We start from the raw sequence: 24,264 nt of genomic DNA, 5'->3' as shown, positions 1-24,264 counted from the left end.
TGATCATAGTAATGCTATACATTACGCTGCATAAGTGACAAACCCAACAATACAAGAAACGGACGCAGTGTTTTCTCATATCAAAATAGAGTGATTTATTTGAGACATTGAGTGTGAATTCATTGTTTAGTCTTGGAAACAGATGACCATATCCTAGACTGGGGTAGGAGAGAGATCGCTGTCAGTCACAGCATTTTATTCCACACTGGGCTTCTCAACATGCCAAGATGGCCACCAACCATAGCCCGATTCTCAGTCTGACACAGACAATATTGGCTCTCAGCAAAAAAACATTAACGCCGGATTATTTATATATATAAAAAAAATGAAATAAAATGCTGGCCTTCCTCTTTCAGCACAAATCCAAACAAAAGCTGAGCCTACCTTCTGAAAATGAGCTTGACTGAAAGAATGGACCAGAAAAAGGCATTCTCAAATTGGTGGCTTGTTAGTTTGAAAAGACTGTCACGTTAGACCACGATAAGTACAAGTAGACATACTGCACACAAAGCTAAATCCATCATACAGGCAAGTCAAATAAGTCCAATCTGACCAATTAGATCAGGCGGTGGCAATGTCGGGACCTCAACCCAACTCAACCAATCACAGCTTAGAAGCTACAGTAGGACTTCCATTTGACCAATCAGAGCCTGGTTGATCAGTCAGCGTGTAACTTGGGTTTCCACCAGAACGATCACCCTGCCAAACAAAGGAGTACTGTAAGAAAAGCTCAGTAGATGACTAGTGATGACACTGCTACTAAAGCAACATTAAGACAACACAATACAAATGTTCACAGCATCCTCTCCTTCTCAATCAGCATGCTCTCTGTCTGTTCTGATTTCCATTTCAATGGTTGTCATTAGGGCTGAATACAGACAGGTCCTGTTTCACATCCCAGACCTGAGCCAGGGGTAACCCCGACAAAACAGGTAGAGCCTACAGAATGTAACATCCCATCTTTATCCCATTCATCATTACCCATGGTCCATTCAGTTACGTTGAGGCACAGATCTCCATGGCTTAAAGTGTAAAGAGCCATCAGTGAAATGACTACAGTCCACTTCAGCACCACCTGACTTAACACACCAACCTGATACACACATAATTGTCAGAATAAAATAACATACATGGTAACAAAAGAAACATCTATCTGACGTGCATTAAATTGAATCAGGGTCTTGTAACCGAGTATCAGCAAAGAAAAGATGTGATAGCTCAAGCCAGTATTGAGCGTCTAGAAGATTACGTTAAAGTGTACTGAATATAAACATATATACACAGTATATAAGTCTGTGTATTTTTCTAATTTACATATCTTTACATTCATTAAATGTACATCCAGAAGGGAGAATATATGCTTATAAACCACGCTTTTTGCATATTTTCTTTTTAAAGTGAATTAAATGTCATTCAAACTTAGAGAAGTTAAACTTGGCAGTTTGGTGATTTTGGTTGACCTTGATGTTATTAAATGCGAGCACAGAACTACCGCATAGCGGCACCTTTTTTAACTCGGACTTTCAGAAGTCCGTTTGTGAAAAACCTGCAAGAAGTACTGTTTAAACAGGAACTATTCTCCACTGAGGACAATTTAAACATCACATAATTTGAGAATGCCAGTGCAGCAATAACAATGTCACTCTCCTCATGTCTCCCATATTGTTTCTCAACTCAGGACACCATAGGGCTAACATGTGCTTAGATAGGTTCTAAAACACAACCTTTCTCTCACAATTTCATGTCAAACACACCCAAAACACCAGTCTGTCTCTCCTCACACCTCTTCCTATTCAAACCCTCTTCCTCATGATTCAGACCATAGCCAGATAACAGCAGGGCACCTTTTAGGCACCTTTTAAAACATGGCTGAACAAAAAAAAATGGATTTCGTCCAGTATGTTAATTAACCCAGGAAATGTTCTTTGTGGTCTTAAACAGGAGACACAAATCCACAAACTGAGGATTGCCTCTGCCATTAAGTAGTTTGTGGTTGTTAAAATGTCTCCTGTGTCCGCCCTATGAGGATGTCCTCCATGTTGCCAGGCCTGCTTTGAGCTATGAGAGTGTTTGCTGATGGCAGGGTCCAACTTCAAAGTCACTGCCAGGATGCTATTTTCTGAGATCAAGAACACATACCTGGAGGGCAAAGATAACATGATTAATAATACATATTATGCTTCGGATTATTTTGGTTCCTCTCCATGCACTTCTGAAAGCATTGGTCCCCAGACTAAAGCATTAGGGGCTTAGCTTTTATTCACTTTGGTTAAAAGGGATACTTTGGGATTTTGCAAATGAGGCAATTTATCTACTTCCCCAGTCAGATGAACTCGTAGATACCATTTTGATGTCTCTGCGTACAGTTTGAAGGAAGTTGCTAACTGGTGCTAGCACAATTGCTAACTACCGTTAGCACAATGACTGGAAGTCATTGGGTATCTGCTAGAATGCTAGTAGATGCTCATAGACTTCCAGTAATTGCGCTAAAGCTAGTTAGCATTGGCTCACGAAATGAACTTTAACTTCCTTCATACTGGACACAAGAGACATAAAATGGTATCCACAAGTTAATCTGACCTTGGGGAAGTAGATAAAGAGCCTCATTGCCAAAATCCCGAAGTATCCCTTTAACATCTAGAAACGTGTGATTGACAGAGCAGCTCACAGATTACTGCACCTGTACATAGCCCACATATAATTTAGCCCAAACAACAACCTCTTTCCCTACTGTATTTTATTTATTTATTTATTTATTTTGCTCATTTTTGTATTTATTTTTTATTTTGCTCCTTTGCACCCCATTATTTTTATATCTACTTAGCACATTCTTCTACTGCAAATCTACCATTCCAGTGTTTTACTTGCTATATTGTATTTACTTTGCCACCATGGCCTTTTTTTGCCTTTATCTCCCTTATCTCACCTCATTTGCTCACATCGTATATAGACTTGTTTATACTGTATTATTGACTGTATGTTTGTTTTACTCCATGTGTAACTCTGTGTCGTTGTATGTGTCGAACTGCTTTGCTTTATCTTGGCCAGGTCACAATTGTAAATGAGAACTTGTTCTCAACTTGCCTACCTGGTTAAATAAAGGTGAAATAAAATAAACAGTGCTTGCATAAATGAAAGAAAACATCTCATTACAAATGATATACAGCTTGAAACACAAATTATAATCCAACTCAACTAAAATATGACAACTTACTGATCCATCTGAAGCGCTAGCACCAACTTTGTCTCCTGTGCTGTTCCAGCACACCTCGAAAATCCCTCCGGTCCCCCTGTAGCTATGCACCAAGGCTCCAGTCTGCAACCACAACACAACCAACTCTGGTGAGGACTGCTAGATGGCCATAGTTGCCTGCTCGACCTTACAACATCACTGATCTCACTGTCTGGGTAATGCATTGGGGCCAGGGGTTTTCCATGACCAAGTAACTAACTGTTGTAAGCTGCTATAACCTGTTTTAAGCTGGTATAATCTCCTGGGTGACTCACCATGGTGTTCCAGATGTGGACACACTTGTCGAAGGAGCCGCTGGCCAAGTGCTTCCCGTCAGGGCTGAAGGCCACACTGTAGACGGGCTCCTGGTGTTTGGTCAGGGTGTGGATACACACACCTCGCTCCACATCCCACAGACGCACAGTTGAGTCAAACGAGGCACTAAGGGGTACAACATAGCACATGGTCAGTTCTCCATCTACTAACTGCCATCTACAACATGCAAAGACATACTGTAACTGAAATACATGAAAGCTCTAACTTTAAGTTTATGTTAATATCAATAAGCCATCATTGGTCTTTCCTTACGAATGTTAATTTACAGGGTTTGACAGGCGATTTAACACCTTAATGACAAAGTAGCAGCCGGGTAGTTTTTCCAGCTTTAGATTGACAACAACACTACAGAAGGATATGAAATGTAAGAAACATGTCAATAAGTTTGCTTTGGTGGTCGACACAAATTCTATTTCAAAATGCTGATTCACAGAGCCAAAACAAGATGTGTGATTTTGTAAGATCAGTGAAATGGTGATGGTGTGAATATCTGTCACCACAAAAGGAGAGACACGGTTGAAAGCAAGTGTTAATGAAAAGAGAAGCAGACTTTCATTAACACTTTCTCATCAAAATGTTATTATTAGGTAGTGTAAGTCAACCTGGCTAAGTTGCAAATCTCACTTTACAAAGACAAAGGAAAAGATGGAGATAAAAACTAAATTAAAAAATAAGTTCGGAAAGAACCAAATAAATCACAGGATCAGACAGGAGCTGTATCTCGGTGTACAATAGCCGCATTTACCTCAGATAACTATCAAGTTCCTCACAAGTCATAGCATTAATGGCAGTTTTACGTCAAGAATGAAATATAGACCCATCCCAGGGGACGCCAGTACAGGTTGTAAATACCTCTGCTATTTGAACTGTGACATTTACACATGCATTCATGTCTGGGTCATCGGCTTTATGTCCCTCAACGACTGACAGTTATTAGACCTGGGAGGATGTCTGGGACACTTTTTGACAAGAGACCCTTTCACTGGCACACACACTGCCCATTTTCAACTAATAAATCACAACGTTGTCCCAAAACAAGCTTAGGAGCTGTGTGTGTGTGTCCCACCTAGCCAGCATGATGTTGGCGTTGGGGTTGCTGGTGCCTGGGCCGGTGGGGCTCCACTTGATAGTGTAGATCTCTTTACTGTGGGCCTGGAGATCATGGACACATGAGTCCTGCTTCATACTCCAGATCTGGGGAAGAGCACAGCACACTTTAAACTCACTATGTAATCATTACATTCTTATATTGACATATAGATCATGGTCATAGGAAAGAGGTGAAATTCATTGTGTGTCCAGAATCTTGCCTGAAGTAGCAGCACTGGCATTACCTTTAAAGTCATGTCATCAGAGCAGGAGGCTAGTAGCATCCCTGACGGGTCCCACTTAATAGCGTTGACTTCATTCTGAAACACACATGGGCAGATATCATGTAGACTCAGAGGACCAACACAAGACATCCTGCTCTTCCTACCACTAGTCACAAAATAATCTTGTTTACTTTGCAGAAGTACAAAAGTTGGGGAAAACACATTCAGTAGAGAAATCTTAAGTCTGACTATGTCCTCAGTAGTGTGAGATGTAGAGGTTAGAACACAGACGCTGTGTGTTTGTTTACCGTGTGGCCCTGGTAGGTCTTGAGCGGCCGGTCGCTGCCCAGTCGACACACGTGGATGCACATGTCTGTGCTGCAGGAGGCAAATGTTGTGTTGTTTTGCCAGTCCACGTCCAGGGCTGGAGCTGTGGGTAGGAGGCAACACACAGGGACAGGAGGGTTCGCAAAGGGTTAACTCACATCAGCCGGGAAGCTGAAGTCCTACATCTTTCTGTTCGGGACACAGGGGGCTTACCTGAGTGGAAGGGGAACTGCTGCTTAGCCTCTCCTGTGTGTGCGTCCCAAATGATTGTCGTCTGGAAAATGACAATAGATACATAGAAAATGCAGTACAAACTCTTGACAATTGGGCGGCAATGTTCCCTCTAAGCTGTGCACGTAGTTACCCCGGGACTGCCGCGCAGAAGAAATATCAGCCTGTGCATAGAAGCATGAGATTGAACTTCACTAAACCTTCTTGAGTTTTCCCCGTTAGTTAACACTATCAATGTTTCCCTTTACTGTGGGAATTGTGATCGAACCAAATCAATAATAGCCACTTTCAATGCATAGTACTGAAACAAAACAAACTTCGCAAGACTTAGTATGAAAAACAAACTATGCAAAATATTTTTTGCTGGTTGGTGAGTTATTAGTCCAGTTATAACTCATTTGTAGTAAGAAATGTGGGAGTGGTTGCTTCCTACAAGAGCACAAAGCGTTAACATTTCTAGCCATCGTAGAAAAGCGATTCAGGTAAAGAGCCTTTTTATATCTCTTAAAAGGGGCAGGCTTAAATAAGCTAAGTAACCAATAGGCAGAGGGTAGCAGCATTTGTCTGTTATCTCTGTAATAACGGTATGGGTTTCTTGTATCAAACACAACAAAATGTTGTCACCTCCTTGTCTGAAGGACAAGTGGATACACAGGTTAATGTCAAGCCCTGCATGTTTCTTTCAAAAGTCTCATGGAATGTAGGCCTACATTGAACACCACACATTGGCTGCTGCTGTAGGCTGAACGATAGAACAGCCATTTCCATGTTAAAATGTTATGGGATGCATTTTTTTCCATTGTTTGATGGTAGGCCACTCTGGTAGGACTACATTATGATCAAATGGCCACAGTAGTCTACTTGGTCACTGTTAAAACAGTAAATTACAGCGGGTACAGCCTCAGGGTTCACGCGCACAGAATTTTCACAACGTTCAAGTTAGCTCTCATCAGAACTGAAATTTGCTCAGTGCCCAAAGACATTTGAAGGAACCTTGTTGGGCGCTATACAAAACAATTCAGTCAGCATTCTTGAACTAATATTAATTGATTGCTACATGAGTGACATGATGCATTCAATCAAAAATACCTTATCTACACCAGCACTGAGGATACAGTTCCCTTTCTTGTTCCACTTCAGTGCAAATATGGGTCCTTTATGTTGGCCCAAGGTGCTCGCCAGATTACCTGTGAAAGACAAGAGTTTAATGCATTTGCACAGATAACAGTATGATTCAGAATGGGCATTGGGCACGGTTGTTTAATTGAATTAAAAAGCTACAAAACTCAGCGTACCATCTTTTGTCCATATCCTTGCAAATCCATCATAGGATCCGGTTGCTAAGAGTGTCCCATCGCTCTGTGGGGTAAAACAGAACTGTTAGTGAACTGTCCTCAGTGTAGATGGCTTCTAATGTTCTGTTCCAGACCATTTCAGTCAAGTAAGAATAGATACAGTAGACGTGGATGGAATGGACCACTGAGAACTCACATTCCAGTCTAGTGAGGTGACGTCTTTGTTGCTGGGGACGTCCTGGCCCCCCTCCCTGATGCAGTGTCTGAGCACCAGCTGGGTGGAGCTGCTGTTACTGTTCTCAATAAGGTTCCAGATCCGGGCTGTCGAGTCTCCCGACCTAGACACAAACAGATAGAATATAGAAGAAAAATTCAATACATAGTGTGTGTGCGGCAGTGTGTGTGTGTCGCTCTAGCCTCCCAAGTCCCAGAGAAGCTCAACCCAGCACTGACCCAGTCCCTCCCCCTGCCACTCAAAACAAAGAGATGAAAGATCACTTTTTCCTCTATGACAACAAGCAGTTTCAACATTAATTTACTGTAATAGAGGATAACTTAACCTTTGTAACGATACTATTTTTATGTCTTCAACTCCGGAAATTTAGAACAGAGCAGACCCTACTCGACGGGAGTATCAATGAACAAGATTGTGGAAAATAGATGCTCAGTTTGTCGCGTGCAGCATTGCGGTACCACATACTGCTAGCAGCATTTTAGCCTCAGATGGTTACATGCTAGCTGTCTGTTTTATAAATGTGCCATGAGCATAAAAATTGGCAACTTGTTCTCATTCTGAGAAATAAGCATATTTTTTTTATCGATGTAGGCCACTTGATTTCAACATCTAAACAAAGTGAACCAGCTGTAGTTCATAAGTTTTAGAGATGGCCAGGAGGGTGTATTCATAACAGTTCAACTGTTCTACAGTACCTTGTTAGCAGGCAAAAAATATCCAAGTTGGCTAGACTTGAAATATAAACATTAGCTGGCAACTAATTAGCAGAGGGTTCGAGTCTGAAATATTGTTTAAGAGACCTGTGTTAGTTTTCATGGTTTTGGTTATATATTCATAGACAGACTTGAAAGCCAGATCAGTGATTATTGCAAAAAAAGCAGGTGAAACTATTTTGATAAAATAATTAGTCGGTCTTATGGTTGAAGGCTTATATTTGGTCTAGGTATAATTTTACAAGCCCCGAATTCATCAGATTATTCCAGACTGTTTGAAATGCAGTGTAATGACTATTAATTTTGTGCAACAAAGCTTATTTTGAGAAAATGTCAAACCATGTATGTTTTATACATACATACATACACACACACAACAATATATATATATATATATTACACACATACAGTATATATACACACACAAGATTTTGGACACACCTACTATTTTCTACATTGTAGAATTATAGCAAAGACATCAAACATATGAAAAAACACATATGGAATCATGTAGTAATCAAAAAAGTGTTAAACAAATTAACATGTATTAAATATGTGAGGCTCTTCAAAGTAGCCACCCTTTGCCTTGATGACAACTTTGCACACTTCACATTCTCTCAACCAGCTTCATGAGGTAGTCACCTGGAATGCATTCAATTAACAGGTGTGCCATGTAAAAGTTAATTTGTGGAATTTCTTTCCTTCTTAATGCGTTTGAGCCAATCTGTTGTGTTGTGACGAGGTAGGGATGGTATACAGAAGATAGCCCTTTTTAGTAAAAGACCAAGTCCATATTATGGCAACAGCTCAAATAAGCAACAAAAAACGACAGTCCATCATTACTTCCAAGACATGAAGGTCAGTCAATCTGGAAAATTTTGAGAACTTTGAAAGTTTCTTCAAGTGCAGTCGCAGAAAACATCAAGTGCTATGATGAAACAGGCTCTAATGAGGACTTCCACAGGAAAGGAAGACCCAGAGTAACCTCTGCTCCTAAGGATAAGTTCATTTGAGTTGAGTTAACTGCACCTCTGATGGCAGCCCAAATAAATGCTTCGGAGTTCAAGTAACAAACATCTCAACTAGAGGTCGACCGATTATGATTTTTCAACGCCGATACCGATTATTGGAGGACCGAAAATGGAGGACCGAAAAAGCCGATACCGATTAATCGGCCGTTTTTTAAATTTGTAATAATGACAATTACAACAATACTTATTTTAACTTAATATAAAACATCAATGAAATCAATTTAGCCTCAAATAAATAATGAAACATGTTCAATTTGATTTAAATAATGCAAAAACAAAGTGTTGGAGAAGAAAGTAATATGTGCCATATAAAAATATGTGCCATGTAAAAAAGCTAACGGTTAAGTTCCTTGCTCAGAACATGAGAACATATGAAAGTTGGTGGTTCCTTTTAACATGAGACTTCAATATTCCAAGGTAAGAGGTTTTAGGTTGTAGTTAATATAGTATTTATAGGACTATTTCTCTCTATACCATTTGTATTTCATATACCTTTGACTATTGGATGTTCTTATAGGCACTATAGTATTGCCAGTGTAACAGTATAGCTTCCCCCCTCCTCGCCCCTACCTGGGCTCGAACCAGGAACACATCGACAACAGCCACACTCGAAGCATCGTTACCCATCGCTCCACAAAAGCCGCAGCGCAAGGGGAATAACTACTCCAAATCTAAAAGCGAGTGACGTTTGAAACAGTATTAGCGCACACCCAGCTAACTAGCTAGCCATTTCACATTGGTTACACCAGCCATTAGGCTGATAGGCTTGAAGTCATAAACAGCACTGTGCTTGCGAAGAGCTGCTGGCAAAACGCACGAAAGTGCTGTTTGAATGAATGATTACGGGCCTGCTGCTGCTCAGTCAGACTGCTCTATCAAATCAGACTTAATTATAACATAATAACACACAGAAATACGAGCCTTTGGTCATTAATATGATCGAATCCGGAAACTATCCTTTCGAAAACAAAACGTTTATTATTTCAGTGAAATACGGAACCGTTCAGTATTTTTTCTAACGGGTGGCATCCCTAAGTCTAAATATTCTTGTTACATTGCACAACCTTCAATGTATGTCATAATTACGTAAAATTCTGGCAAATTAGTTCGCAATGAGCCAGGCAGCCCAAACTGTTGCATATACCCTGACTCTGCGTGCAATGAACGCAAGAGAAATGGCACAATTTCACCTGGTTAATATTGCCTGCTAAACTGGAGTAGTAGTTATAACTAGTGATTATGATTGATTGTTTTTTATAAGATAAGTTTAATGCTAGCTAGCAATTTACCTTGGCTTCTACTGCATTCGCGTAACAGGCAGGCTACTCGTGGAGTGCAATGGTTAGAGCGTTGAACTAGTTAACTGTGCAGTTGCAAGATTGGAACCCATGAGCTGACAAGGTGAAAATCTGTCGTTCTGCCCCTGAACAAGGCAGTTAACCCACAGTTCCTAGGCAGTCATTGAAAATAAGAATGTGTTCTTAACTGACTTGCCTAGTTAAATAAAAGGTATACAAATAAAAAATAAATTACCGATTTCCGATTGTTATGAAAACTTTAAATCGGCCCTAATTAATCGGCCATTCCAATTAATCGGACGACCTCTAATCTCAACAGCAACTGTTCAGAGGAGACTGAGTGAATCAGGCCTTCGTGGTCGAATTGCTGCAAATGAACCACTACTAAAGGACACCAATAAGAAAAAGAGACTTGCTTGGACCAAGAAACAAGAGCAATGGACATTAGACTGGTGGAAATCTGTCCTTTGGTCTGATGAGTCCAAATATAAGATTTTTGGTTCCAACCGCCGTGTATTTGTGAGACGCAGAGTAGGTGAACGGATGACCTCCACATGTGTGGTTTCCACCGCGAAGCATGGAGAAGGAGGTGTTATGGTGTGGGGGTCCTTTGCTGGTGACACTGTCTGTGATTTATTTCAAATTCAAGGCACACTTAACCAGTATGGCTAGCACAGCATTCTGCAGCGATACGCCATCCCATCAGGTTTGCGCTTAGTGGGACTATAATTTGTTTCTCAACAGGACAATTACCCAACACATCTCCAGGCTGAGTAAGGGCTATTTTACCAATAAGGAGAGTGATGGAGTGCTGCATCAGATGACCTGGCCTCCACAATCACCCGACCTAAATCCAATTGAGATGGTGTGGGATGAGTTGGACTGCAGAGTGAAGGAAAAGCAGTCAACAAGTGCTCAGCATATGTGGGAACTCCTTCAAGACTGTTGGAAAAGCATTCCAGGTGAAGTTGGTTGAGAGAATGCCAAGAGTGTGCAAAGCTGTCATCAAGGCAAAGGGTGGCTACTTTGAAGAATCTTAAATATATTTAGATTTTTTTCATTTCATCACAACTCATTTTACATGATTCCATATTTGTTTATTTCATAGTTTATGTCTTCACTATTATTGTACAATGTAGAGAATATACAAAAAATAAGGAAACACCCTTGAATGAGAAGGTGTTTCCAAACTTTTGATTGGTAATGTACAGTTGAAGTCGGAAGTTTACATACACTTAGGTTGGAGTCATTAAAACTCATTTTTTCAACCACTCTACAAATTTCTTATTAAACAAACTATAGTTTTGGCAAGTCGGTTAGGACATCTACTGTGTGCATGACACAAGTAATTTTTTCAACAATTGTTTGAATACATATTATTTCACTTATAATTCACTGTATCACAATTCCAGTGGGTCAGAAGTTTGCGTACATTAAGCTGACTGTGCCTTTAAACAGCTTGGAAAATTCCAGAAAATGATGTCATTGCTTTAGAAGCTTCTGATAAGCTAATTGACATAATTTGAGTCAATTGGGGGTGTACCTGTGGATGTATTTCAAGGCCTAACTTCAAACTCAGTGCCTCTTTGCTTGACATCATGGGAAAATCAAAAGAAATCAGCCAAAAAATAATAATTGTAGATTCATCCTTCTAAGCAATTTCCAAACGCCTGAAGATACCACGTTCATCTGTACAAACAATAGTACGCAAGTATAAACACCATGGGACCACACAGCCGTCATACCGCTCTCTGTCTCCTAGAGATGAACGTACTTGGTGCGAAAAGTGCAAATCAATCCCAGAACAACTGCAAAGAACCTTGTGAAGATGCTGGAGGAAACAGGTACAAAATGATCTACATCCACAGTAAAACGAGTCCTATATCGACATAACCTGAAAGGCCGCTCAGCAAGGAAGAAGCCACTGCTCCAAAACCGCCATAAAAAAGCCAGACTACAGTTTGCAACTGTACATGGGGACAAAGATCGTACATTTTGGAGAAATGTCCTCTGGTCTGATGAAACAAAAATACAACTGTTTGGCCATAATGACCATCGTTATGTTTGGAGGAGAAAGGGGAAGTTACAGGGGTGGCAGCATCATGTTGTGGGGGTGCTTTGCTGCAGGAGGGACTGGTGCACTTCACAAAATAGATGATATGATGAGGAAGGAAAATTATGTGGATATATTGAAGCAACATCTCAAGACATCAGTTAAAGTTAAAGCTTGGTCGCAAATGGGTCTTCCAATTGGACAATGACCCCAAGCATACTTCCAAAGTTGTGGCAAAATAGCTTAAGGACAACTAAGTCAAGGTATTGGAGTGGCCATCACAAAGCCCTAACCTCAATCCTATTGAAAATTTGTGGGCAGAACTGAGAAAAACGTGTGCGAGCAAGGAGTCCTACAAACCTGACTCAGTTACACCAGCCCTGTCAGAAGGAATGGGCCAAAATTCACCCAACTTATTGTGGGAAGATTGTGGAAGGCTACCTGAAACGTTTGACCCATATTAAACAATTTAAAGGCAATGCTACCAAATACTAATTGAGTGTATGTAAACTTCTGGAATGTGATGAAATAAATAAAAGCTGAAATAAAATCATTCTCTCTATTATTCTGGCATTTCACATTCTTAAAATAAAGTGGTGATCATAACTGACCTAAGAGAGGGAATTTTTACTAGGATTAAATGTCAGGAATTGTGAAAAACTGAGTTTAAATGTATTTGGCTAAACTGTATGTAAACTTCCGACTTCAACTGTATATAGATAGTGAATCGCCCATAAATTAGAATAATTTTTTATTTATTATTATATATATTTTTAGGCCATATCGCCCAGCCATACACCCACCCCTGACCCATCCCAGTGAGACTCACCCAGAGGCCAGCAGGTCGCTGACAGGGTTCCAGGCACAGATGAACACTTCTGACTCATGACCTCGGAGGACCGTGGCCTTGCTAGCTGGGATCTCCACGTCCACATCCATCTCCATGGGCTCGCTCTGGTTATCTGTAATCAGATCAAACCCACCCTCTGTTAGACACATACAACTCCCAGTACCTACTGTACTATTCAGAATATCACATGGAAATGGAACCATATTTTCAGCTTTTCTATTCTAGTGCCATATTCAGCTTCAAAAACAAACTATCTATTAAGTGCGTATGTGACAAACATTTGAGATGTTTAACCTCTCACCTTTCAAAATCATAACCATTCAAGATCAAATCATTTTAATTAGGCTAGTTCTAAAACATTGCCTTCAAAAAGAAGAGTGTGAGATTTTTAAATAACCGTGTTATCTAAGATTTTCAATTACCGCATCATACATACTTGTTGACCCAAAAGAATCAGAGGGAGCAATCTGTGCGGCGTCAAAGCACAACTATTCGGGGAGATGAACTAAGAGCTAATCCAGTAATCATCTTCGTATCCTGCCAGCAGTATTGATAAAATGTGTTTTTCTTCCAGACATGTTTTTGCTGCAGTGCAATCCTAAGGGCCTGCAGCGCAATCCTAAAGGCCTGCAGCGCAATCCTAAGGGCCTGCAGCGCAATCCTAAGGGCATGCAGCGCAATCCTAAGGGCATGCAGCGCAATCCTAAGGGCCTGCAGCGCAATCCTAAGGGCCTGCAGCGCAATCCTAAGGGCCTGCAGCGCAATCCTAAGGGCCTGCAGCGCAATCCTAAGGGCATGCAGCGCAATCCTAAGGGCCTGCAGCGCAATCCTAAGGGCCTGCAGCGCAATCCTAAGGGCCTGCAGCGCAATCCTAAGGGCCTGCAGCCTAATCCTAAGGGCCTGCAGCGCAATCCTAAGGGCCTGCAGCGCAATCCTAAGGGGCTGCAGCGCAATCCTAAGGGCCTGCAGCATCCCTGTCTGTTCAGACAAGTGTGAAAGAAAAATGACATATTTACCTGATTTGTTTGATATTAGTAGTTAGCAATTAATACTTAATAGGAAGAAATGTCTGTCCTGTTAGTGTCTTTAATTATTGCAATAATTAAATCAATATTAAATAAAGATGATTGTTTGAAGAAATTACCCAATCTCTCTCAGCACTGAATTTCCATGGCACAAGTAATCATTATTTACAGTAAGATAGTCTTTCCTGATGCTCTGCCACTCACCCACACATTAGACTTTAACTCCAGTGGGATCGGCTGACAAACATCCACAAAATCCGCTTCTCCCTAGTCTAATGCGTCACCTGACCCACACCTCTCTGGTTTCACTGGCTGAACTCTACAAGCATCTGAACAGTTAGGGAGGCACAATAAAAGGTAAATGCAGGCAGGGTCAAATTCACCAACACTCAATGCCATGTCACTAATGACCTCACATTTGGTGAAAACCACACTGTTCTGAAGTAACCCCCCCCCCCCCCACACACACACACACACACACACTTAAAGCTGTACTAGTATTGTGCTCAAATAAACCAATGTGATGTTGATCATGCTTGGGTTTGCTGATTTATGGAGATTCAGCTGCCTCACATAGTAAGTATCGAGATAATGTAGGAAAACATTATTTGCTAAGTTACGACACGAAAATACCAGCTAGCAACAGCTAAATGGGTCAGAGAGGAAGTAATTCTTACAGATGGTGTGTGTTCCGTTTTCCTCCCCGTTCACGGTGGCCTCTCCGTTCTTTGTTGCATTAAGTTGGTTGCTAGCGGCAACAACTGCCATGCTGCCGGCCGCCTGTTGCTGGGCTAGCTTGTCGCGGAAGGCCTGCTGCCGCGTCTGTACCACGTCCGGCATCACCGCGTCGATGAGTGACAGAGACTCGATGGGCCGCCCATCAAACACTGTGCCATCCTGCCAAACATGCCAGGGTTACACCATATTTCATTAAAGGTGGGATTTAATTTGTTTTAATTTACCAAGTACAATAGTGTATTGATTTTTGTATTTATTTTTGTATTGTTAACAATTTATGATTTTGATCAATTTACTTCACTGTACTTCACTATATTAGTGAAGGCAGTCTTATATAACCCCATGGATTTATATGGAGAGTGTGTGTTTGTTCTGACAGTGGTAGTCCAAGGTTGTATTCTCTAGGCACCAAACAATAGAAAACAGATTGAAACAGGGAGGAACTATGTGGACTTTTACAATAAAAAAACAAATTTTTGTGTTCTGTTGCAAAACATTTTGCTACGGTGTGCACTAATGAATGTGTCCCAAGGCAGCACTAGACAGCAGCCTGGACTGGAGCAGCTGGCCTCACCTCATTGATGCTGATCTCTGCCTCCACATACTGGAGGCCTTTCTGCAGGATGGAGATGAGGGCAGCAGGGGGCACTAGAGTTCCATTGATGTTGGACTGGCTGATGTGGCTCTCAATTCCAAAGGTGAACGCTGAGTGGGAGAAACCTGGAAACGAACACACAGAGAACATAGTCAGTACAATGACAACACCAGAGACCCTGCAACACAAACCTCTTACTCCTATACAAACATATCTACACTTTTTATGTCAATGTTATGCTATCAAAAAAATGCAAGTGAACGCAGACAGCGGAGCGAGTCAATTATCCGTACCAAGTATACTTTTTCAGTGCGATATATTTTGAAATGCCAGAGCTATCATGCGTTTCACCAATGACGGGCTTCAAAGAAAGCCCCAACAAAAGAGTAGGAACTCAATAATTCATTCAACCTGTGAAATACAGGTTAGCATGAATGGCATGAGAGACAGACACCGACATACAGGCAGACAGGCACAGACAGACAGTGTGTTCCAGGAAGTTTGGCAGTCATACATACCTGACTCCTGAAGATATCTGTAGACCAAGAAGTTAACTTCATCACTGGTTATACTCATCTTAGCCCACCTCGATGGAGGAGGTACTGTATCTTAGCCCACCTCGATGGAGGAGGTACTGTATCTTAGCCCACCTCGATGGAGGAGGTACTGTACGTAGTAAAGATGGACTCAGTCTAGGGAAGAGAGAGAGGAAGACATTGAGTTTTAGATTCATTACACAGCTAGCTACATAATTTCAGAAGACAACAAGCTTCCCAACGAGTGGGACAATGTAGGTTACCGTTTTTCTTGGTAGGTCCCCAATCATCATAACCAAATGACTTGACAGCTACCTTGTCATCACATACAGAGATAAAGCAAGAACATAAATGTGTCTCTGTCCATGGTTAGAAGCGCACACACAAAGGAAAACCCAACTAACTCCCTCCATTAGTGTGGGCCCCCATTTGCCCATTGGCTGCACTTTTCGACCCACTGAGAAAGGCAATGACCGGGTCACTTAGCCAGCGAATCCATCTCCACTGCACAGGCCAAGTATTCCCCCATCTCTCTATTGTGACATGACTGCGGCGTCCAATTCCATTAGTGACCTGGCCACTGATCTAGATGGATAGAAGCCTAATAAAGCATTACAGGGCATTGAATGCCTACTGCCGTTATCTAGTAAACTGTAGAGAGCTTAGCACATGGCGTAAGGATAATTACTGGTAAAGTTGGGGGACTTTCGCATCATTCTCTCTTTCTCAGATAACACTTTATTGGCGCCGACGTGAACAGTTCAACTTGGCATTCTTTCAAAACTACTGGGAGCTGAAGAAAAACAACATAAAAACAGAAGCCTTTAGAATCACAGCAATTGAGTTATTGTTCCCACTGATGAGCTAGCCTTCAGGCTAATGAGGGCTTCGCTACAATGGGATGATTCATCATTTTCCAACAATATATTAATGAATTGGCAGTACACATTATATTGTGCATAATAGGGAAGGAAATACGAAGGTGAGACTGGGACTTTACTTTTGTAATTGAGAGAGAAAATTCTGAAACTGAAGGTGCAACCAAGTAAACATTATTTTGTATCAAAGCCCATGTATAGTTAAGAGTAGAGCTGAATCTCAAACTGAAGGGAAAGCAGACAACAAATATTTGATATACCACACATAATGCAGTCAATACCATGTAGACAACCATACACTGTAAAATGCTTCCTATTCACATTGGTAGCGCCAATCATATTCAACATTTGACCAAAGATTGAAAAACTTGAACCTCTGTACCTCTTCAAAAACTGCCAGTTATCCATCATAAACACCCCCACTAAAACAGTTAAGACTTCCTCGGAGATTAACAATACATTTGAACTTGATCCTAAACCTATCATTCAGAATGCTGAATCATGGCCATTGTTATATTTTGTGCTTTCAGTCTGACTTGAGGGGTAGAACTGGACAAGAGGGACAAGCTTCCTTCCAGACCAGATACAGAGTAGAGCCAGTCAGTAAGAAATGCAGGCCTCTCTAACCTCCATACCACACCACTCACAGAGCTCAACTCACTCCCAAGAGTCACCCTTTGGTAGCATAGCAACCAGCAGGAACCAGTTGCAAAATACACAGAGAATACTGTTACAAGTGGGCCCTGTGCCAGCTGGGTCGAAAATGTTACCCAACATGAATAACACACGTCTTTCACCTTGGGATATTATTTCACATGGACTCTCTGGCTTTATTGCACCGCACAGCAGACATGCAGCGCTCAAATGAAATAACCCCCGATATTGGCTAAGTGTGAATGTTCACATTAATTTTCCTCCAAAAAAAAGAGATGGTGCTATGATTTGGAGCTGGTGTGAGAATCAATCTCACACTGAGACACATTCCCCTTATGGCGTTCCATGAATACATAATCATACCACATGTTATTGAATGAGAACCATTGCTTGATTTAGAGTATCATAAAACCCAAAATGCAATACATTTAAACATGATCAATAACGTATTATACATTTTAAAAAGTACAACATAAACACCAAAGCTGGAACAAGTCCCATTTTCCCTAGCATTCTAGCTAAGCCAAGCCTTTGTGTGATAGTCTGGGTGGCCTGCAGAGCTCAATGCCAACCCACTAAACTGCTTCTCTTTGGGCTAATTAGATAACAAGCAGGGTCTGGCTAGAAGGGAAGGCATATCTGTATCAAAGCTGTGAGACGCTGCTCCCATGGCCGCCACCCCCACAACAACTGGAAACATAATTATACTGAACAAAATATAAAACACAACATGCAACAATTTCTAAATGTTTACTGAGTTACAGTTCATCTAAATAAATCCGTCAAGTTAAATAAATTAATCAGGCCCTAATCTATGGATTTCACATGACTGGGCAGGGACGCAGCCATGGGTGGGCCTAGGAGGGCGGGCATAGGACCACCCACTGGGGAGCCAGGCCCAGCCAATCAGAATGAGTTTTTCCCCAGAAAAGGGCTTTATTACAGACAGAAATACTTCTCAGCATCCCCCATCCCCCTCCTCAGACAATCCCGAAGTTGAAAAAGCCGGATGTGAAGGTCCTGGGCTGGTGTCGTTACTCGCGGTCTGCGATTGTGAGACCAGTTGGATGTACTGCCAAATTCTCTAAAACAACGTTGGAGGTGGCTTATGGTAGAGAAATTAACATAAAATTATGTTGGGACAGTCCTGCAGTCAACATGCCAATTGCATGCCCCCTCAAAACTTGAGACATCTGCACATTTTAGTGTCCTTTTATTGTCCTCAGCACACGGTGATTAGTGATTAATCGGAATGGCCGATTAATTAGGGCCGATTTCAAGGTTTCATAACAATCGGAAAACTGTATTTTTGGGCGCCGATTATTATTATTTTTATTTATACCTTTATTTAACTAGGCAAGTCAGTTAAGAACACATTCTTATTTTCAATGACGGCCTAGGAACGGTGGGTTAACTGCCTCGTTCAGGGGCGGAACGACAGAGTTTCACATTGGCAGCTCGGGGGATCCAATCTTGCAACCTTACAGTTAACTAGTCCAACGCAATAACGACCTGCCTCTCTCTCGTTGCACTCCACAAGGAGACTGCCTGTTACGCGAATGCAGTAAGCCAAGGTAAGGTGCTAGCTAGCATTAAACTCATCATAATCACTAGTTAACTACACATGGTTGATGATATTACTAGATATTATCTAGCATGTCCTGCGTTGCATATAATCTGACTGAGCATACAAGCATCTAAGTATCTGACTGGGCGGTGGTAGGCAGAAGCAGGCGCGTAAACATTCATTCAAACAGCACTTTCGTGTGTTTTGCCAGCAGCTCTTTGTTGTGCGTCAAGCATAAATGGATTTTATTGATGTATTATATTAAGTTAGAATAAGTGTTCATCCAGTATTGTTGTAATTGTCATTATTACAAAAACATTTTTTTTTTTAATCGGCCGATTAATCGGTATCGGCTTTTTTGGTCTTGCAATAATCGGTATCGGTGTTAAAATCATAATCGGTCGACCTCTAATCTGTACTATACAGAAATGCATAATTATTCTCTTCATGTGGATGTGTCCTTAATAGGTACACAAAGGTAGAAGATTTTAATATCCTCCTTTGCATTTTTAGGTATAATTCTACACTCTGGCTATTATTATTAGGATACCTGGGGTGGCAGGTAGCCTAGTGGTTGGGCCATTAACCGAAAGGTTGCTGGTTCAAATCCCCGAGCCGACAAGGTAAAAATGTATCATTCTGCCTCTGAACAAGGCAGTTAACACACTGTTCCCCGGTAGGCCATCGTTGTAAATAAGAATTTGTTCTTTACTTACTTGCCTAGTCAAATAAAGGTTCAATTTAAAAACAAGAGCAATTTAGTTGGTCCGGTCCATCTATGTTTCACAAGTTTGGACATCACAGCACAGCATGTATAACATACGTACAGTATATAACAAACGTACAGTACAATATAGTAAATTATACTGATAGATGTCTTCTAAGACCCCTTTAACCATATGTGACCCGAAATCAAAGCCTTTGCTTGTTTCTAATTTGTAGGATGGAACATGGTTGAAAAATGTATATATGCCTTAATTTCTCAAATATAGACTCTTAGTTTTCATTTTACTCCAAATTTGATGTGCTCCTATGAACTTCACATTAGTGATCATAGGGCTTTTTACATTGGAATTCCCATACGCTTCAGGGCTCTAATACCACATGTAGGATAAGGATTACATTTATCAGCTCATCATAGAACCCTACATCCCACCAATTAAGATTGCTTTCCAATGTTCTCTAAAGAGATTGCATGAGACTGAGTTTATTCCCTCAGGGTGAAAGGACATTAAAAGAGAAGTTCACTTTTTTACAACCAAATCTGTAGTTTACATGTAACCTACATGTAAGAGAAGTGTCCAGACACTTTGTGGGGATTTCACTTGTTTTTGAGAAACTTACCCCAACCAGCAATTGACTTCCTCTTCATTATTCTGCAGTGTGGGGGCTAAAATAACAAATCAACAAAAGCAACAAAAAACAAACAAGCGTTTTGAAAAACAGACACGCACTAAGTATAGTGATGCAGGTCTTTAGATGTTGTACACGTGAAATTGTGTCATTCCAAACTTTAGCCGCAATGTTATATTCCATTTTGTGCGATTTGAGCCATTTCCCCTACGCAGCTGTACAAGACGGGTGTGTCGGTAAATATATGGACACCCCCGGCCTGCACAGCTCTGTATGGACACCTGCACAGCTCTGTATGGACACCTGCACAGCTCTGTATGGACACCTGCACAGCTCTGTATGGGAAACAGCTTCAGTTGCACAAATCTAACATTGCGGATAAAGTTTGAAAAATGACACAATTTAATGTGTTGGGGTATAACATGCCACTTATATCTAAATGACAGATTTGGTTGTAAAAAAGTAAACTTCTCCTTTAGCTGTAGACACCCATCAATGGCCAGAGGTAGACCCCAACTTGAAACAGACACACCCCTCATATCATCATGGTTAATCAGACTATATCATTGTGTTGAACCCTTGCATCATTCACTACACGTTACTAATCAATGGATTTTGTCAATAGCAGAGGAAAACATAATTCCTTCAGGATTTCTTTTTTTAATCTTTATTTTCCTAATTTAATGAAAAATCGAGTGCAGATGTAAAATGTTGGTTTTACTGCATAAACAGCTGGTAAGAAACAACTGTTTGTAATAAGAGTACATCTGGTACATACAAAGTGTAATATAGTGTAGTGCCTCTCGTCAGATCCATTTCAAATACATTTGTCTTGTTCATTACGGTTGTCCTACTTTGATGCACGCATTCACACCGTTCCCAAGCAATTGCATATAGCCTCAATAGCATATCCCAGGACTTGACTGACACTGCAGTAGAAGACAAATGGATATCCCACTGGGCAGTGTTGAGCTTCCCAGTGGTGGTCAGCCCTGTGACTCATTAGGGAAATCATTAGCATGTTTACTGCACAGTAAAGGGGGTTACTTTACTGTCAAAGTACAACAGTAGCAACCATCCAGTCATTCACTCATCCAGGCTATGGTGTTTAGGTTGTAACTGAGTGTTATGCTTGAGGCTGTGGTCAAAGTACAACACAATTTAACTGGATGTCCAATCTATACTAGCTGCCTGAGCCATTCGAAACTCATTGGAAAAGAACAATCTTTGGATAGATTTTCAGAATTCACATGGAAAACTAAAGGCATACAAACATAAATGACCTGGTAATAGGAAACACATTTATTTCCATGACAGAATTAAAAAGCAATTTGACTGACCAAAGTAGATGTTTTCAAATACATGCAACTTAAAAGTTTCACAAGTCAATTTTTTTGTGTGAAATCCTTGGACATCAGAGCAATCTTGAGGGAATCCTTTTTGAGTCAGATAAGGATATTCATATGATAGGTAAGCTACACAAAACCTTGCAGAGAGCCTATCCAACTGACCATCGCTTAGAAAAATATCTAAACTATTGGAACAAAGACTTAAAAATAACTGACACTGGCACAAGATGGAGGGAATGTTGGAACATAACTAATGACATTACAGTTAACTAAAATGTACACTTAATCCAGTGTAAACTAATGAATAGAATTTATTATACAATAACCGAGTCATGTCTTGAGTGTAAAACTAACAATGTCTCAATAATCTATCGCATCTGGGAATTCTATAAAGTCCAAAAACATTATGGGCTGAGTTAGAAAGCTGGCTGTCAGAAGTATTACAATGTAAATGTACTTTTAATCCACCTGTCCGCATATTTCAAGACACGGCGTATATGGGTGCAGTGATATACACGATGGGTTGGACGATACCTTTCTTGTCAATCATCTTGAAAAAACATATATTTACCTGGAAATCAACCAATCCTCCATCATTAACACAATGGAAAGGTCAAATGCTTTATTATCTAAATGTTGAAAGTGCGTGGGTGACAAAGAGAAACAAAATGGTGCAGATTGACACCATGTGGTGGAGAGTGTGATGCGGGCATTGGAGATGGGGGTGTGAGCAGGTGGATCTGTGTAACAGTAGACCGTCCCCTCGCCCATACCCGGGCGCGAACCAGGGACCCTCTGCACACATCAACAACAGTCACCCACCAGGCATCGTTACTAATCGCTCCACAAAAGCCGTGGCCCTTGCAGAGCAAGGGGAACTACTACTTCAAGGTCTCAGAGCAAGTGACGTCACCGATTGAAACGCTATTTAGCGCGCACCACCGCTAACTAAGCTAGCCGTTTCACATCCGTTACATCTGGGCAGGTGTGATGTCGTTGATGTTTGTGTGAGGCTGTCGTTTGGATGAACATGTTTGCATTCTTTGAAAAAATCTAATAAAATCTGAGTCATTGGAAAAAGCACCACATCAGGTTGAATGTCCATGTAAGTAAACACATTGCAACAGGTAAAATGGCCAAAAAGATCTCAGGACTCAAACCAAAATTGAGTTGCTGTCATATAAGCATTTCATGAGTGTTCCAGCCCATTCAAAACTGTATTTATTGCAGTGTTTCCACAAACACGTCCAGTCATTCCAGCACATTGATCCAGGGTCAGATTTGTCTTACCCTCTCCAACTGTGAGGTTTCAAATTTGGGGAAGGGTCAACTGATGGTAGATAATCACGCTGGGGCACTACAAACAGAAATGTCAGCCACTTAAATTCATATTGTAAAAATATGAACTGCTTTAACTATACTCCTAGATCTAACAAACAGACAACCTACAAGCAGGGGAAGCTGTGGTAAGTCTTCATGATAAGGTCACCATGGGTGGATGTAATAACAGTCGCAAATGCAATTTTTTTGCTGTCTATCCTAAAAATAGATGTGGATGGTTTGTGGTGTGAAACTCACGTACAGAGCAATATGCTCTCTCAGATTAGAGAAGTCTTAACATCTACTGATTGGATATATACTGAAGAAATAGAAAACACAGCCACATCCAAACATTGCAGAGAAAACACACAAAACCCTAGCAAAATACAAAACATTTTTATCAACCACAACAGTGTCCAACATGAAGAGAAATGAAGTGTAAAAGTAAAGAATAAATCCTGACATAAGCTATAAGACATCATGCCATCAATGTATTCAGAGATTAAACACAAAGACAGTAAAGCTAAGAAAAATGCCTGGCTGTAGAGTGTGTGTAGGTTTTGAAAGTGTTTGATGTAGAAAAACAGGACACTACAAAATTGAGAGAGAAAAAGACGTTTACAAAAAAGAGAGGAAGGCACATTCTACACCAACATGCCAAGGACCCCATTTTCTCCTGTACAGTCACCTCCTGACAGATGTGCAAACAAGACCTGGAAACAGCAGCCATTTTATCTTGAACTGCTCTGATGAGTAAAATCCACCTTTGGTTGGGCTGCAGTCTCTGGGCTGCAGTCTCGTCTGACCATTGGGGGAAGGGAGAAAGATAGGGGGTAGGGAAGGATAACTAATGATGCCACAATCAGGTAGTCACAACAAGTACTTCTGCATCACTGTCTGCCTTTCTCAATGACTCACTCAACGACAGGCGGTGTGGGCTTGGAGGGAAACTATGGGGACTGGGGGATGGTAGCACTCCTGTCTCTAGGGGAAACCACTTCTCCCACACCTGCCTCAGCCTGCATGCCTGGATAGAGGTGACTTACTGACAACAGTTTGAAGCTGACTGTGTTTCTGTAGTTTTAATATTGAAGGGTTGCATGGGTTGTAAAATCTAAAGGGATGTAGGTCTACATCAGGGACTTAGAGGGCGTAATTTATTGAGTAGTACAGTGAATAGTAATATCAAAGCATCATTTCAGCTGGCAGCTTTTCAACCACCAGTGACTAACTTTGCCCTAGTTCTTTTGCGTCCTACACAAGATCACACAGGACAGGATAGAATCCATACACGACTTGCTTGAACTTTCATGCATATTGACCATTGATCATTTC

The 24,264-nt window shown here is 41.0% G+C and overlaps 1 protein-coding gene across 2 annotated transcripts in view; it reads right to left on the bottom strand.

The window, feature by feature from the left end:
- Positions 1-70: 70 nt before the first annotated feature.
- Positions 71-24,264, bottom strand: part of LOC110501647 (F-box-like/WD repeat-containing protein TBL1X) — a 32,846-nt gene continuing 8,652 nt past the window's right edge. The window contains exons 2-15 of one of the 2 annotated variants that reach the window (XM_021579350.3): positions 15,791-15,964; positions 15,252-15,397; positions 14,617-14,836; positions 12,894-13,026; positions 6,931-7,072; positions 6,735-6,798; positions 6,529-6,626; positions 5,422-5,482; positions 5,190-5,311; positions 4,903-4,977; positions 4,635-4,762; positions 3,508-3,673; positions 3,215-3,316; positions 71-2,139 (exon numbers count right to left, since the gene is read on the bottom strand). In XM_021579350.3, the coding sequence (XP_021435025.1) occupies positions 2,113-2,139; positions 3,215-3,316; positions 3,508-3,673; positions 4,635-4,762; positions 4,903-4,977; positions 5,190-5,311; positions 5,422-5,482; positions 6,529-6,626; positions 6,735-6,798; positions 6,931-7,072; positions 12,894-13,026; positions 14,617-14,836; positions 15,252-15,397; positions 15,791-15,848 (1,542 nt within the window). In that variant the 5' untranslated portion in view covers positions 15,849-15,964 and the 3' untranslated portion in view covers positions 71-2,112. Of the gene's footprint in view, positions 2,140-3,214; positions 3,317-3,507; positions 3,674-4,634; positions 4,763-4,902; positions 4,978-5,189; positions 5,312-5,421; positions 5,483-6,528; positions 6,627-6,734; positions 6,799-6,930; positions 7,073-12,893; positions 13,027-14,143; positions 14,837-15,251; positions 15,398-15,790; positions 15,965-24,264 lie in introns of both variants that reach the window. The other variant, XM_090215845.1, reaches the window with a different exon arrangement.

The sequence above is a fragment of the Oncorhynchus mykiss genome, chromosome 22 (assembly GCF_057628025.1).
Source record: "Oncorhynchus mykiss isolate SJ-2025 chromosome 22, ASM5762802v1, whole genome shotgun sequence".
Classification (NCBI taxonomy): domain Eukaryota; kingdom Metazoa; phylum Chordata; class Actinopteri; order Salmoniformes; family Salmonidae; genus Oncorhynchus; species Oncorhynchus mykiss.
Note: the sequence above shows the minus strand (reverse complement) of the source record. Positions and strands in the feature narration are given on the sequence as shown.